The 16,582-nt window shown below is 41.0% G+C and overlaps 1 protein-coding gene across 8 annotated transcripts in view; it reads left to right on the forward strand.

Moving 5' to 3' along the window:
* The window catches only part of Cadps (calcium dependent secretion activator), a 480,326-nt gene that overhangs the window by 393,232 nt on the left and 70,512 nt on the right, over nt 1-16,582 (forward strand). For all 8 annotated transcript variants that reach the window (XM_058582090.1, XM_058582085.1, XM_058582091.1 and 5 more), the window contains 3 exons: nt 3,254-3,401; nt 12,925-12,999; nt 13,904-13,987. In XM_058582090.1, the coding sequence (XP_058438073.1) occupies nt 3,254-3,401; nt 12,925-12,999; nt 13,904-13,987 (307 nt within the window). The remainder of the gene's footprint in view (nt 1-3,253; nt 3,402-12,924; nt 13,000-13,903; nt 13,988-16,582) is intronic.

The raw sequence follows: 16,582 nt of genomic DNA on the forward strand, positions 1-16,582 counted from the left end.
TTCCTAAGCCAACTGTTCCAAGAAGGTAAGGGGAAGAGAATGAGGACGACATGCAGCCTTCAACAAAAACTGAGCTCCTCCCGTAGGCCAGACACAGTGCTGAGTCCCCAGCAGGCATGTCGAAAGAAGGACCACCTCCCTTCCCCCATGGAGCATCCATAGCTGAATATCAAGTACAGACGTGAAATCCACTGACTTGACATCCTCATCATCATCACCCTGCTTGCCACAGGCCCAAGCCCCAATTCTTTTTCCAACTCATAACTGTCCCATTATTTTTCCTCATTCAAAAAAAAAACCACTACAATACAAGCTGCACAGGCTACTCCAGCTCTCCAGATGTTGTGTAGTTTAGTTGATGGATCAGTTGTGGGTGATGGGAGCAGGGTTTGCCTGGAAGTGCTCCGAATTCATCATCTTATATTTTGGAAGAAGAAAAGAGGAAAAGAGAAGTAATAGTAATCAAAACAGGAAACCAAAAAGGCCAAAGAACATCATGACCCCAGGTAGGTGGACAGCCTCTTGGTGGGAATTGGGGAAGAACTGTGCGCCCTGGAGAATCTGGGCAGGTGCTCAATGCTGCTTCTGGAAGCTTATAGTCCTGGTGATCCAGATCCTGGACTTTGCTTTTTTCTTCTCACTTTTAGACCCAAGGACAGGCCTATTTCTCAAACCCACAGTTTCAAATTCCACCGTCTCCTACAGAATCAATATCCATTTTAACAAAAGCTATACTTTTCTGATAGCTGAACCCATCCACCATTAAACATCTTACAGGAAAGTTCTTTACAGCCAAAAGTCCTCCCCCAATCTGTCCTAGGGGCTGAAAAGCATTCGAATTAAGACTTACCAGCTCCTGCTCTAGGTACACACAATTGTGCAAAAAGACATTTATGTCCTCTGCTGAGAAGCCAGTCCTTTATGTCCTTTGCTCAGAGAAAAGGGGACGATATGAGGATATCAAAGGTAGATAGGACTGTTTTATTCCTTATCACATTATAATCATCTTAAACAGAGGCAGGGCATGGACCTGGTTCCGTCAAATCTCCTCACTCTCCCCAGGACCTAGAAGCATGCTAGGATTGTAGGAGTTAAGTCACCTTTTATTGGCAGAAGTTGGGCCAACACACTTGTATGGCTCCTGGACTCCTGAATTTCCTTCAATTCAGGCCCCAAACACAGGCACAAAGCAGCCAAGAGCAAATGCTGGTAGAAATATCATCCCTTGACCTCCAGCTTTAGAGGAAGTCCTGGAGAAGCCCTTAGGTGTTTTAACTCATAACATCTGTGTTAGAAGAACCTAGAACCACCTTGTTCCTCTTTGGGACAGAATAAAATAACCCCTGCTATCGGACAGTGTAGGGAGGATATTGTTTCACAGATGTAAATATGCAATGCCAAAAAGTCAGGCAGGCACTCTTCAGGTCTGAGCTTCCAAGAAATCGAATGCATCCGTCTGACAAGACATTTACAGAGCCTCAGAGCCTAGTCTGTGTCAGGTCTGAGCTGAACACGAAGCCAGCTGGGTTAAGTGAACTCTCCATGCCTGGCTTTTGGGTCCCAAAGAGCCCTCTCAGTCATATTAATTCTACATTCATCTTGCTTTTCTCACAGCCCCACACTCCAAGGGCTATGAACAGTTCTCTTGTGAAAACAGAAGACGATTACTTCATTGGAAGGGAGCGATTTAGCATTTCCATCTCTCAAATTGGGCCGGAACTGGCACACAAGCCTCGGAAGATCAGCACAGGGACCTGTCCAACTCAATTCCCCATCAGGCCTCCTTTTTCACAAAACTAGAAGAGGATGTATTTTCAGCATAGCTTAAAATGATCATCATGATTAGAAAGCTACTTCAGTGTACTGAGTCTTTAGAAGCCAAAATACGTTTATCTTTAACATGATCATATAATCTATAGGGGTGTTTGGAGGGTTGGGTTGAGTTTTTTTTTCCCCCCTTAAGAACTGGGCTTCCAACCTTAGAAATTATACTTGGCTTCTCTGCCTGCACCCGGGGTATGATAGCAAACTGGCATCCTTTCCTGAGCTAACTAGCTGTGTGGTCCTCCTAAGCACTGTTAGAAAACTGCCACAGATCCCTCTTAAAGCAGTGCCTTCTTGGTGGCTACGTGAGCTCTGGAACCAGACAGTGAAGAATGCCCATAAGGTGCCTTAGATGAAAGGGACTTTCCTAAAGCCACCAATAACCGCTTGCTTTCCTTTAAAGACATGGAACAATGTGACACCATTCCCGGAAACCTTTTAAAATATAGCTGGGCCTTTTTACAATGCTGATATCAAGAATTAGATCTCACGCCTGTAAATACCAACTAGCCACATCAGATCAGGATTTTCCTGTGAGCAATTAGCATATTGCTGGTGTCCTAACTGGATGTACATCAGAATCAGGTTACATTAGATGATACAATGCTCCAATTGTATATTATGTATATCTTACAAGTGAAGTCAACATAACATTGTATTTTAAATCTATTGGTTTTAATGAGAAAAATACATTCTTATTGAAAATAATACATTGACATTGAAAAACAAAACAAAAACACACAACAGAAATTTCCTAGTCCCACACCTTCTAATCTCACTCTCCTCCCCAAAGGTAGCCCATCTTTAATGGCTTGATCCATTTCCTTTTTTATGACCCTTTAACAAGCAAAAACTGTTTTGGTTTTTTGGGGGTGTTTTTTTTTTCAGTCTTTAAAGCAATGCAATAAATTTGCTGGATTTTCCCCCCCTTTCAATCTCTTTCAAAAGCAGCAAGAAAGAAAACAATAAATGTCACTTAAGATTTCTCTCCACCGTGAGGTGTTGAAGATTAGAAACTGCTTTTTTGTGTTTTTTTTTTGTTTTTTTTTTTAATGAAGTGATTCAAGGTAGGCCATTGCCAATGTGAGAGATCTTACGTATGCTATAATGCTATAATCGGGTTTTTGTTAATTCATTCGTTCTCCTGCAATTAGGGTTCTCCGTAGCATGTAAACTATAGACAGAAATACGCCAAGCTACAGGTGTTCCGTGGACTGCCGAGAAAGGAAGGGTGTGCATGGCTGTCTCCATGAATAGACCCTCCTTAGATGGGGAAGTCATTTAAAAGAGAACACATGTGAAGTCATTGTCGCTTGAAACTGATTACAGCCTTCAATTTTCTTTTTTCACTGGCCTCTCAGAAAAAATGTCTCTTCCACCTGCTGCCATCTGAACACTGAATTGGTCTTTTCCTACTTTGTTTTAATAGAACCAGGATTGCATTTGAAGTTAAGCTGCAAAAAACCAGTCGATCAACAGATTTTCGAGTCCCACAGTCAATATGCACCATGTTTAATGTTATGGTTGATGCCAAAGCTCAATCAACAAAACTTTGCAGTATGGAAATGGGCCAAGAGGTAAAAAAAAAAAAAAAAAAAAACAGATTTTTTTTCTGTCTCCATTGATCATGTAGAAGAAAACTTCACAAATTCCTTCCATCCACTCTAATCTGATAGTTTTAGAAATATACTCAGAACATTTGTAGATTAAGTCGTGGTGGATGAGTGTTCAGTATCTGTCAAGTAAATTTCCAAGGCAATGTGCTGATGAGATTGCCAGTCACTTGGAAGTGATTCTTGACTGGAGCCAGGGTGGTCGTAAGGTTTCTTAAAGCTAAATGACGTTTGATGACCTTAGTTATTAGGCTGGTATCTCCAAAAGATCTGCGTTTGCCAGCATGCAAGTCATTTTCATGTTCGAAGTGCATGTTAGCACTTGGAACATCTGGACAGCAGGAGAGCTCTTTCTTATATCGAGCAACTCCTCGGGAGTATAACTTTAGCTCTTGCTGCTAATCCAATCCCCAGCCAGCAGGTTCTGAATGTCCAAAACAATTGCAGGCTTTCAATTTTCTATAGATTCGCATAGATTGTGAATCTTCCCTGACCAAAAGTTTTCGTCCTTTGCTAAGTTTCCAACTCCAAAGTGGTATTTAAAATGTAAAGGCGAAGGAAACAGCAACTCAGGCTTGATTAGAGATATCATGATCATTTTTCTCCAATGGCCTTAAGCCAGCTAGATATTCATATACCAATTTAGAATTAATTCAGAAACATTTCTGGCAACTGTGTGTTGTTGCCAATTGGCATAAATTGCTCCTAAATCAGATCTTTCGATACCAGCCTTCCATGCTCAGAATTTTTACTAAATTATATTTGCTCCCTATTTGTTATTTATTTTCTCTTTCGGTACCTTCCATTTTTAAATGTGGGTTGGTGGTATTCTCTTTCTGGCAAGATTTTCTTCAACCTTGTATCCCCCACAAGCATGCTTCCTTAGCCACCCCCTGCTAACTTCTGCTCCTGTCTGATTCTCCCAAGCCTTTCGCAGGGAGTAGGTTCTAGGCCTTGGAGTCAAATGCAGAGGCCATAGTTCTCTTTCCCAGCCCTATTTGCTGCATATGAATGATCTCCAGCCATGGTTCTCAAATTCCGTGGGGCATCACACTTATCCAGAGAGCTTCTTAAGACTCACATTGTTGTATCCCATCTGGAGCATTTCTGCAAGGTCTGGGGTGTGACGTAAGAATCCACGCTCCTGATACCAGGCCATGCTGATCCTGTAGTTCCAGAGACCACACTTTGACAACCATTGTTTTGGAGGCTCAGTTTCCAAAATTGAGTTCACAAGAAGGACTAAGACACTTAGACTAGTCCCCTGGGGGAAGGCCTGTGTTGGATGTGCAACCACCTAGATTCTTGCCCTGGTTGCTCTGCAAACTGGAGTTGGACAAGTCAGTCTGCTACTTTAGGGCTCAGTTTCCTCATCTGTAAAATGATAGCACTATTCTAGTTTTAGCCAGCTTGTTTTTAGCTGCAGAATTTGGTTTTTCAAACCTTATGGAGACAGCCAGCCTATGAAACTAAAAATAGAGCTGCTCTGGATGATGAGGAAAGAGAGGTGGGGAAACAAAAGGATACTCCAGCTGGTGACTCCTCTCTACCTCTTCACCCCCACATCCCACCTGAGCTTCTCTGGGGGGCCCTCAACACTCTCAGGCTTCACAGAGCCTTGTTTCAAGAAATCTCTAAAATTCATTAAAATTCCTTTGAGCCGGGTGTGTTGACGAATGCCTTTAATCCCTGCGGCTCTGGAGGCTGAGGCAAGAGGATCTCCAGTTCAAAGCCAGCCTCAGGAAAACTAGGCGCAAAGCAATTCAGTGAGACCCTGTTTCTAAATAAAATACAAAATAGGGCTGGGGATATGGCTCAGGGGTTGAATTCACCTGAGTTCAATCCTCAGTACCAAAAAAAAAAAAAAAAAAACTTTCAGTTTATACTTTCCAGAATGTTGTTCCTCCTGAACTTTTTTCCCTTGGAGTTGCTGCTGCTTTTTATTTAATTGAGATAGAATCCCCATAAAATTTGCCCTTTTAAAGTATATAATTCAACAGGTTCAGTATATTCACAAAGTTGAACTGCCATCACTATCATCAATTTTAGGAACATTTTCATCATTCCAGAAAGAATCCAAGTACCCATTTAGTCATCACTGTACCCCTTCCCTTCCCAGCCCGAGGTAATCACCAGCCTACTCTGCATAGACATGCCTATTTCTAAGGGTTTTCCTATTCTGGACATTTCATAGGTGTGGCCTTGGGTGCCTGGCTTCTTTCACTTAGCATAAAGTTTGAAAAATTCATTCATGTTGTAGCATGTATTGTTCCTTCCTACTTATGAGTCCATCGAGTAGATATACCACATTTGTTTATCTATCCATCAGCCAGTGGGCATCTGAGTTGTTTCTACTTTTAGCTATTACAAATAATTCTGCTATGAAGGTTCACGCATAGGTGTTTCTATGAACTCATGTTTTCAGCTGTCTTGGGTATATATCTAGGAAGAGAATCACTGGATCATAAGGTCAATGTGTGTGTGTATGTGTGTGTGTGTGTGTGTGTGTGTGGTACTGGGAATTGAACACAGGGGCACTCTACCACTGAGTCACATCCCCAGCCCAGAGTCTTGCTAAGTTGCTGAGACTAACCTCTAACTTATGATCCTCCTGCATCATCCTCCTGAGTTGCTGGGATTTCAGGCATTTGCCAGTGTGCCTAGCCTTTTTTAACTTTTTAAGGAAGAGCCAAACTGTTTTCTAAAGTGGCTATACCATATATTCTCACAAGCAATGTACATACAAGAAATCCAACTTTTCTACATGATTTTTTTTTTGTACCAGGAATTGAACTCGGGGGCACTCTACCACTGAGCCACCTCCCCAGCCCTATTTTGTATTTTATTTAGAGACAGGGTCTCACTGAGTTACTTAGGGCCTTGCTTTTGCTGAGGCTGACTTTGAACTGACGATCCTCCTGCCTTAGCCTCCCGAGCCACTGGGATTACAGGTGTGTGCCACTGTGCCCGATCCACATCTTAGTAAACACAGCCATCCTGCTGTGTGTCTCATGGTGTCTCTTGTAGTTTTGACTTTCAGCACTATTTGACATCTTTACACTTGTTTATGGGCCATTTGTTTATTTTCTTTGAAGAAATGACTATTTGTAGTCTTTGCCAAATTTTTAAACTGGGTTTTTTTTTTTAATGTTGAGTGATTGGAGTTCTTTATGTATTTTGTATACTAGACCATTATGTACATGATTTACAACTATTTTCTCCCATTCTGTGGATTTTTTCCACTTTCTTAGTAGCTCCTTTTAAAGCAAAAAGTAAAAAGGGGGAAAGTTTTTTTTAAGTTGAATGAAGTCATATATATATATATATATATATATTTCCCTTTGGAGCTTTTTAGGGTGGGCATCTTAATTGCATTTCACACGGATGACACGATTGCAGGGTAGGAGAGGCTTGATACAGTAAGACTGGCCTCCTGTTCCACTCAGTAGCTGCTTCAGACCCTGCCCAGGTTGATTTAATTATGGCCTTCTTTAAGGAGTTCCCACATATCTGGCCAGAGGGCAAAACAATTCTTCCAAACAAATCAAGCGACTTTGATCTGAACTCTTTTTCTTTTTGCATTGGGGGCTTGGAAAGAGCAGTAGGTATAGGAGATTGTTTAAGATCCACTGAGAATCTGGTGAAAGTTAAGGAGCCATTTCTCAAGAAAGCAACTCTTACACACAGTGTTGCCATACCAATTTCAGGATAGCTATGACCCTCCAGAGACCAAACCAAAGATCCTGGTGAGAGATATCTAATAAGAAATAAGAAGTCACCCTTTCTCTCATTTTTACCACTAATCACATCTGTGCTAAAGTTGAATGACCTTGGCTTAACCTTGGAATCTGGTTTTCTAGAAGAACAAATTGTCTAGTGGTTTCATCACTTTGTCCTATGAACCCTCATCTTAATTACCAAATGCATGAACTTGAGAAAGTCGTTCACTCTGGTGACCTACTGCCACTGTCAAATGAAAGATACAGCAGGTGCCAGGCCTGGTGGTAAATGGCTATCATCCCAGCAACTTAGGAGGCAGAGGCAGGAGGATCTCAAGTGTTAGGCCAGCCTCAGTAACTTAGTGAGGCCCTAAGCAACTTAGGGAGACCCTTTCTCAAAATGAAAAAATAAAAATCGATGGGGTGGGCATTTTACATTTTAATGGAAAAATAAATATTTAAGATGGAAAAGTATGGTTAATAAATGTCACAGCAGCTGCCTTTAGATGAGACATTATCCCCATGCGGAAATTCAGGAAGGGATCTTAAAATTGGAGATTACATCACCTTGACAGCTTTTAATAGTGGAGGGAGACGGAATCTGGGTGGTGGAATCCAGGATCAAAAACTAGATCTCTAATATGGACTTACTCTCCAGCACTCACAAAATACAAGCTACATAAAAAATTTTAGGCCAGCCTCATTTCTCAAAATGAAAAAATAAAAATGTAGCTCAGTGATAGAGCGCCCCTGGATTAAATTCCCAATAACCCCCCAAAAATTGGGGTACATATTAACTTCTGGATGTAAGACTAGAAAGTTGTCTTGGGTTTAGCCAAATAGGAACATTCCAATGCCTCTTTCTGGACATTGTTCTATTTGATACTGTAGAAAGGATTACATGTATTTTTCCCCCAAGCTACTCAATGTTTTTTAATGAAAACAATAACTGAGGCGTTTCTCAGGTTTTTTTTTCCAATATAATACAGAGAAAGAGAGAGAGAAAGGGAGAGAGAGAGACCGACTACATGTTTTTATTAAAGGTCCATCCAATACTGCATTATAATCGATGGCTCTTATCCAAAGGATATGGTTTTTCATAGCCATATTAGAAAGACCTACCATGATATTTCTCCTGAGTATAAAGGAATCAGAGATACCTAAATGACCAGCTTGTAGGAGCAAGGTCCCTTCTGAGCTTAGAAAGCCGAGCATCTGAGAATACACAGGAGGAAACAAGAAGAGATTGTACTTCCTCCGAGTGATTTGGAGCCATAGCTGTGACTTTGACTGGACCTTCGATGGAAATCCCATGAAAATGGTCTTTCCTCCTTTCCTCATTTTACAGAATGGAGATATTCATCTCCAAAATAAAACTGATTTGTTAAAACCAGTTGACCAAGGATGACTGAAAACATCCTAAAATCAGGATAAAAATAGCTGAAAACCCCATTTTTTAAGTAGCTTGTATTTTGTGAGTGCTGGAGAGTAAGCCCATATTAGAGATCTAGTTTTTGATCCTGGATTCCACCACCCAGATTCCGTCTCCCTCCACTACTAGAAGCTGTCAAGGTGATGTAATCTCCAATTTTAAGATCCCTTCCTGAATTTCTGCATGGGGATAATGTCTCATCTAAAGGCAGCTGCTGTGACATTTGTTAACCATACTTTTCCATCTTAAATATTTATTTTTCCATTAAAATTTGTGAAGTACCAATAGAGAGGAAATTGTGTATTAAATAGTTTCTCACTTGGTCTAGTGTGTTTTCGTCTCGTTTCCAAGGTCAGATGGTCTTAACAGAAAGACAACATACACACAATCTGTTCCATGACAAGGCAAAATGTGCAGCGCAGGAAGTCAAGTGGAATGTTTTTCACGTCGTGATTGTGAATTTGCAGCAACTTAGCCTGTCGGAAGCAAAAGTGAACTCCGCAAACTTTCCACACTATTGGAAATTTGTAGTTCCTTTGATAGCTCCCGCCATGATGGAGGGCCCCAGGGTAGAATTCAGGGTTATAGTAAAGTGAATCCAAGAAGGCTAGCAGAGACAGCTGGAAAATGGGGAAATGGAACTGGTGTGGTGGTGCACGCCTGTCATCCCAGCAGCTCAGGAGGCTGAGGCAGGAGGATCTCGAGTTCAAAGCCAGCCTCAGCAACTTAGCAAGGTACTAAGCAACTAAGCGAGACCCTGTCTCTAAATAAAATATAAAAAGGACTGGGGATGTGGCTCAGTGGTTAAGCATCCTAGATTCAATCCCCCGAACCCCATACCAAATAAACAAGGCAGACGGGCAGAATGGGAAAGAGACTTCTATCAGAATGCAGATAGAACTGGACAGTCAATCAGATTACAAGGGTTTGGTGACAAGAGAATCTGGTAGCAGTGATGGTAACTAGAAGATGCCTTTATGCTAGAACAGTGTATCTCCCCAGAAAGAGCAGACTGAAGGCAGAGTCCTGTTGCTCCAGAAAAGCAAACCAGCCAAACAAGTATCATATATCATAAAAAATCTGGCAAAAGGGATTCATGCATTTTGTAATCGCTCCAAAAGGAATAGGAGCTGTTTTGATATTTATCCCTTTGCTACTTGATTAGCAAAGTAATTAATACCCTGGCCTGCTATCTTCCCAAAGTAGATTTTACTTTAATTAAAATATAATTTGCATACAATAACGTGTATAGATTTTAGATGAGTTTTGAGACGTGTGCCAACCCATGTAACCACCATGCTGACTAGCAGTGGTTGGACCTTAGTAATGACACTGCCACACAGTACTTGGAAGTTTCTAAACCAGATTCCCATATATGGCTTGGTGACTTGATTAGGTGAATCTGATTTCTACATTCATAGCAGTGATGATTCTAGTTCTGTAGCAGAGATAATAAAATAGACCCAGCAGTAATTGCCATATTCAAATTTCCACTGGAAGTAAGAGACAGAATACTCAGATCAGGACACTTCTCAAGCAGGAAAATGAAAGGAAGGAAAGAAGTTAGGTCCATTATAACAGGAGAAAACTGAAGAGCATAATATCTGTAAAGAGCAAGTTTGGCATGGAAAAAAATCGAAGGTAGGAGAGGTTTCCATAATCACAGTGTCCCCAACCTGCCTCCATATGCTCCTGAACAGAAAGCATGATTCTCTTGGCTGAAGAATGACATCATTAACTCCTCACACCAAGATCTTTCTCTTTGTATTTATCCCTTCAGCCAAGTTTCTCAAGAGAATATTTTGATTCTCAATGATGTTCTTTGCTTGGTTAGAAACCCCTCAGTTAGTATTTCATATTGTATCATTTTGCACACAGCTAGCTTCTCTGGCTTACTTTAAATCCCATAATTAATTTAATAAATGTGACTCATTTCTAGCAATGCAAAGAAAACCTAGCAGAGTGAAGCAGTCACATGGGGAAGGAAAGTCAAGATGTGATTCTGGATCTTATCTCAAAGACCTAAAAATGAATTTGGAGCCCCGTCAATATTCCTGAATTCTTTTGCTCCTGACATCTTTCTTTGTGTTTCTCGCACAGAATTCTGCAGATCAGTTTTCTGCATTTAGCTTCAGGTTTATGCTACTGACAAGTAAATCCTTTCTTGAATCTAGCAATCGAGCCACCTCAGTTCTGATTCACCAGGACTGTGCAAACAGGGTTTGGGCTTTGTTTTTTCCTCTAATCAACTAAAACGAGGAGGAGGGTGATACATGATAAGATCCTCTCACCTCATCAGCTAATCAGTGACAAACGGAACAAATAATAACTTTTGAGCTGAAATTACGGTTGACAATATGTTTTCACATCTAGAGCCTCACTAGGTCTTCAAAACAGACCTATGTGTTGAAGAACCCGAGTACCAGGAAAGGGTTTGGGCACTGTATTTTTTGAATAATAGGACAGACTGGCTAAGAATCTTTCTTCTTATATTTTATTTTATTCTTGATAGGTTGGCACATACTGTACATGTTTACGGGGCACATGGGGAATTTTGATAGGAATATACACCATGTAATTATCAAATCTGGGTATTTAACATAGCCCCTGCCTTAAATATGTGTGTGTGTGTGTGTGTGTGTGTGTGATGGGAACTTTCAAAATCTTCTCTTATATTTTGAAATACAGATCTAAAAATCTAGGTACAGTGTCTTCTCACTCCCATTCCAAAAATCAGTAAGAAGAGGGACTCCCCCCTCTTATTGGTCCTAGGTCATGGTATTATCTGTTTTGCTTTGTTTTTTACAGATAAGGAAACTGAGCTAGTTTTTTGTAGGAAATGTGACTTCTCAACTTGGCACTGGGACTTATCCAGGTCTTCCAATGGCAAACAGACCTCACATATCTTTATTCATTCTCAGTGATTCTGACTGCCAGTTATTAGAATATCAAATCCCATTCCTATGGTTTATTATCTGTATGTTTTCATAGCTTCTTTTTTTATTTTGGATGGTTTATTTAATTATTTTTATTTTCTCATATGTCCTTCTTGTCCTAATTTTCATTTGCATTGTTCCTTTGTTTTTTTCTGTTCCTAATTAATCATCCTCTGAAAGTTTGCTAAAGAGTGGGTAAGTGCGTTTTCCTTTCCAAATAGCAATGTTTTGCATTGTTTCTTTTTTGTGTGTGTTAAGGAAAGACAGAATAATTGAAATGGATAGTAAATTGATCTAATAAATGTCAAGGAGCTGGCATCTCATATTTTGCATTGAAATCGCTTTTCCTTTTTCCCTGGCATGTATGGTAGATTTTTTTTTGTGTGTGTGTGTGGGGGGGGGGGTTTGTTTTCCCATTGCTATTTAAATGTAATCAACAGCCACAGTTAGAGAAATTGAAAAAATTCAGCCGCTGTCTCAGAAGTTCTTGGTCTGAATGGAGGAAATGGGTCGCTTGCCATAGAGTTCACTGTTATGTTGCCAGGACACACATTCCACATCTGTAGATAAAAGTGGGCAGCTCCGTGACATGAGCCCAAATCACCTAAAGGTTTCAAAACAATTTTTGGAAAACCAGTGTGTTGGTCAAATTCCCTTTGGATGGATCCAGTTCTATAAGCCACAACCCGCCCCCCCCCCCCGACCCCGGCAGTTTCCCATAGATAATTTTCATCTCCTTTATTAGATTATTGTGGCATCTGGCTTTGGAAAAATCCAGATCCACACACTGTCAGGCTGTTAAGCCACCCATGTACGTTATTGGTAAATCTGTGTGTGTCTACATATATCAGAGACATCTACAGCCCTGGGTGAGATATAATGAGCCTAGTCATCTTTTAAAGAGTTTCAAATCTCTCTCCATTAAAGACCTGGAGTCAGAATCTTATAGATGTTCCTGGAACTATCGAAGTAAACTGGATTTGCAGGCCAGGCTTTATTTATAAATTGTGTGGTCTAAAATTACCGGTGGCCGGGCTCAGGGGGCACACAGCAGTAAGACCAGGGGCTCAGGAGGCTGAGGCAGGAGGATCGCGAGTTCAAAGCCAGCCTCAGCAATTTAGTGAGGCTTTAAGCAACTCCGTGAGATCCTATCTCTAAATAAAATACAAAATAGGTCTGGGGGGATGTGGTTCAGTGGTTGAGTGCCTCTGGGTTCAATTCTCTATATAAATAAATAATTATTTTACATATATTATATTATATTATTATATTACATATATTATATATATACATATATACATATATACACATATAATATATATATATATAAATATATATATATATTACAGTGGATGTCATGCCATCCCAAACATGCTAATTTTTTTTTCTGTGTTCCTTAGCATCAATACCATTCAAAAATAGACGAACTAATCGAAGAAACGGTTAAAGAAATGATAACACTCTTGGTGGCAAAGGTAATCAGCCTCTGGTGAAATGCTTCTTTGTAATCAGGCTTTGTTTATAGCTTCATTTCCATTAAAATGTAGCACATTAAATAAATTAAAAAAAAAAGTTGAACCAGAGACTTGTATCTCTCAGGAAACAAGATTGCACACCACCCAGCCGCAGCTCCAAATGATTTTCCGATGATTGCAAGCGGAGTGAAGATAAATTGATCAAGTGGCATATGTTAACTTAATAAGAATTTGTCCCCAAACGTTGCATGAGGTTATACGGGAAATGTTTGTTTTTTCAGCCCTGACAAAGTTAGATTTTTAAACACAGAAAGTTAAACGGTAATAAGGAATTCTGCCATCATGAAAACCCCTTTTTCTCTAGTTTCACATTCAGTGAGAGTCATAATAAAACATAAAAGTCAGATAAAGCTATTTCAGTCACCCTCATGAATTATAGAATTTTAACTAAGTAATACTGAATGGGAAGACATTTATATTTGCCAGTGCTAAACTTCTGTTTCCCCCAAATTACTGATAAAAGACAAATAAAAATAGATTGGATTAAATGTAGTGCTAATATGTAACGTAAAAACGGCTTTGCACAGTTTTGGATTTTGAAAAGTGCATTTAATATTATCGCACGCTATGCGCAACGCAATAATATTTTGTCACTTTGCACTTCTGTAACCCTCTATATTTGCAATCACATAATAATGAAGAGAAAGCCGGATAAGTCAAATATTTCTGTGTAGAGGCAGAGCCTCTTCTTTTCTCCGAAGGTGGGAATCAAGTCATAGAATTCCCAAATGAGCCGAGGACTCAGCCCCAGTCTCTACGTGGTAGAAAAATATTGTTCTTTGTCATGAACAATTATGTTTTAAAATAATGATTTTTTTTTCTCTTCTGCTGTTTTTTTCACTAGTTCGTTACTATCTTGGAAGGAGTCCTGGCAAAATTATCCAGATATGATGAAGGGACCTTGTTTTCTTCTTTTCTGTCATTTACCGTAAGTCAAGAGCTTCTTCCTTTCCCGGGTTTTGTTTTAGTTGGGGTTGGAGTTTGCAGTTGGGGTGCGGCTGTGGTGCTTCTTTTGGGGGATGTGCATGTGTGTTGAGATAAATTATGATATGTAATATTAACATAAAGAGAATGATCAGGATGTTTCCTAATGGCAGGTAACCCAACATCATTGCTATTTCTTTTTCTTTTTCTTTTTTTTTATTTTGTTGTTGTTACCAGGGATTGTACCCCAGGGCACTGAACCACTGAGCCACCTCCCCAGCCCATTTTCATATTTTATTTAGAGATAGGGTCTCACTGAATTGCTTAAGGCCTCGCTATATTGCTGAGACTGGCTTTGAATTCTCTACCCTCCTGCCTCGGCCTTCTGAGGTACTGGGATTACAGGCGTGTGCTACCACATCTGGCTCATTGTTGCTATTTCATTTGTGAGTGCACAATATGTGTATGAATACACACACACACCTCTCTATATGTCTGCATCCAAAGAGTTGCACACCTGCCTTAGCTATCTCAGGCAAATCACTTTGTGTGGGCCATAGTTTCCTTACCTGTAAATAAGGAAAATTCCCTTTAGAGATTGTACTTGGAAGGGCTGAAGGTCTCATAGAGCTGCAAATAGTTTTATGTGGTCCTTCCCATATCAGGAATGCTTTTCTTGACTGGATTCATTTGCATGTGAACACCAAGAGGCTTCATGAAGCAGTCTGCCTTTCAGGATAGACCTGCCTGGGCTCACAGCCACTCGCTGCCTGACAGAGCCTCAGTGGTCTCTGCAGACTGGACGTGTGTGTGCCAACTCTGGGTGGTTTCATATATTCATATCTGCCCGGGACTGGGAACCATTTGCATTCACAACCTCTGGAGCAGATGACTAGGGCCTTTATAAATGTTGAGAGGTTCCAATTCTGTGCCAGAATTGGGCTTGGGCAAATTTGAATAGAAAAGGCAACGTATGTCCTGTAGACAGGAGATCACTGGAGCCGGCCACTGGAAAGGCTGCTTCAGGGACCCAGTTCTCCACTCTTCCTGGTATCAGGCAGATAGTGCAGCTGCTTGTACCCCTGTCATTTTTGATAGCAGGATTTGGCTGGCTCTGAGATATTATAAGACAGACAATCAACTTAGGACCCCCTGTCTGTGGGTCTTTAATTCAGTCTCATTGTCGGAAGGATCTCCCAGATGGGTATTGAATGCAAGAAAAAGCCCATTACAAGGTAGTGGGCAGCATACCACCATCTTTGGAAACTAACACCAATTCCATTACCAATATTAACCAGCTGTGTGATCTTGAGCAAGGGTCTCACTCTCTCTGAGCCTGTCATCTGTAAGGGAGTAAGGGGAGGATAGGATCTATAGTCCCAGCTTATAATAGAGCTTATTAAACAGCAGCTATTATTAACAGCAGGTAACTAATATGGTTATTATAATATGCATACAACCTCCAAATATACCCTATTTTGCTCTTTCATCAACCCATACTTTAGTCTTCCAGGAATTAAAAAAAAAATGTTGGCAGAAAACAATTAAAAGTTTCTAGACGGCATCCAGTGCCAAACTTATCTTGATGTGCAACCCTGACCTTCTTAGGCATAAGGACTAGATTCAGTCCCAGGAGTGTGAGGACCCTCCCTGGAGTTTATTGGTGAAGGTGGAGTAGGACAGAGATAGTGACAATAGAAATTCCATCCAATTTCATTCTGCAGAACCACCTTTAATGTATCACAGCTAAAAGGATACCTAGCCATCACACTCCTTTGACAAAGAAATGAAGGCCCCGAGAGGGGGAGTAATTTTTCTGAGGTCACACAGCAGTGGGCACGATGGGGACAGGAGCCCATGTCTCCTGCCAGCTTTCACCCCTCCAGTGAACAGCTTCCTGGAGAGAGCGGGATTCAGCTGGCAATTGCCTGGCACTAGGAGGCAGATGGGCAAAAGAATGGGGAAGATTCATAAAGAAGGATTCAGGGCACACGAGTGGGAAATATTAGACAATGTTTCATTTCTCGGTGAAATCGTAGAAATGGAGAAAAGGGATCCAATAAATGCAACATTTGTGGAAAATGTCACCTTGATCCCTACCAAAGACATGGCTTTTTCTTGAATCTTCCTTTTGGGCAAATGTATTTACTGCACTAAAATTGAACCCAGTGAAACCAGGAAAACTCCTCTGGTCTTTACGGTCCCCTCTGTCAATCCACCAAGGGCCCCATCCTCATTTCAGACTTAGCAAGAGGACAGCTGGAAGGTGGTCCAGCAGCAGGGGGACGCAGGACAGTCTCTCGGGAGGTTTAGAGACAAAGACCCGGAGTGGCCTCTGCCGGAGTTCTCGGTCTCAAAGTCCCATCCCCTCCTCTCCCTTTCTCTGAGTCATTTTGCAGTCTCGCAGCCTGCCTAGCGAAGGCTCGGTAATGCCGAACACTTGGGTGCCTATTGCTGGGCCTGTAACTTCCCTTCTTAGTGACACTTCTCCCACACACTTGGCCACCTCGGGGCCAAAAGCACCCACTTCTCATTTGCAGCCTATGTTCTCATCTCCTGCCAGAATTCCAGTATTAGAGAAGGCGAGCTGTGCTCAGAG

Source organism: Marmota monax, unplaced genomic scaffold (genome assembly GCF_021218885.2).
Source record: "Marmota monax isolate L192 unplaced genomic scaffold, Marmota_monax_Labrador192_F-V1.1 WCK01_AAM20220418_F8-fsc00042, whole genome shotgun sequence".
In the NCBI taxonomy this organism is placed as follows: domain Eukaryota; kingdom Metazoa; phylum Chordata; class Mammalia; order Rodentia; family Sciuridae; genus Marmota; species Marmota monax.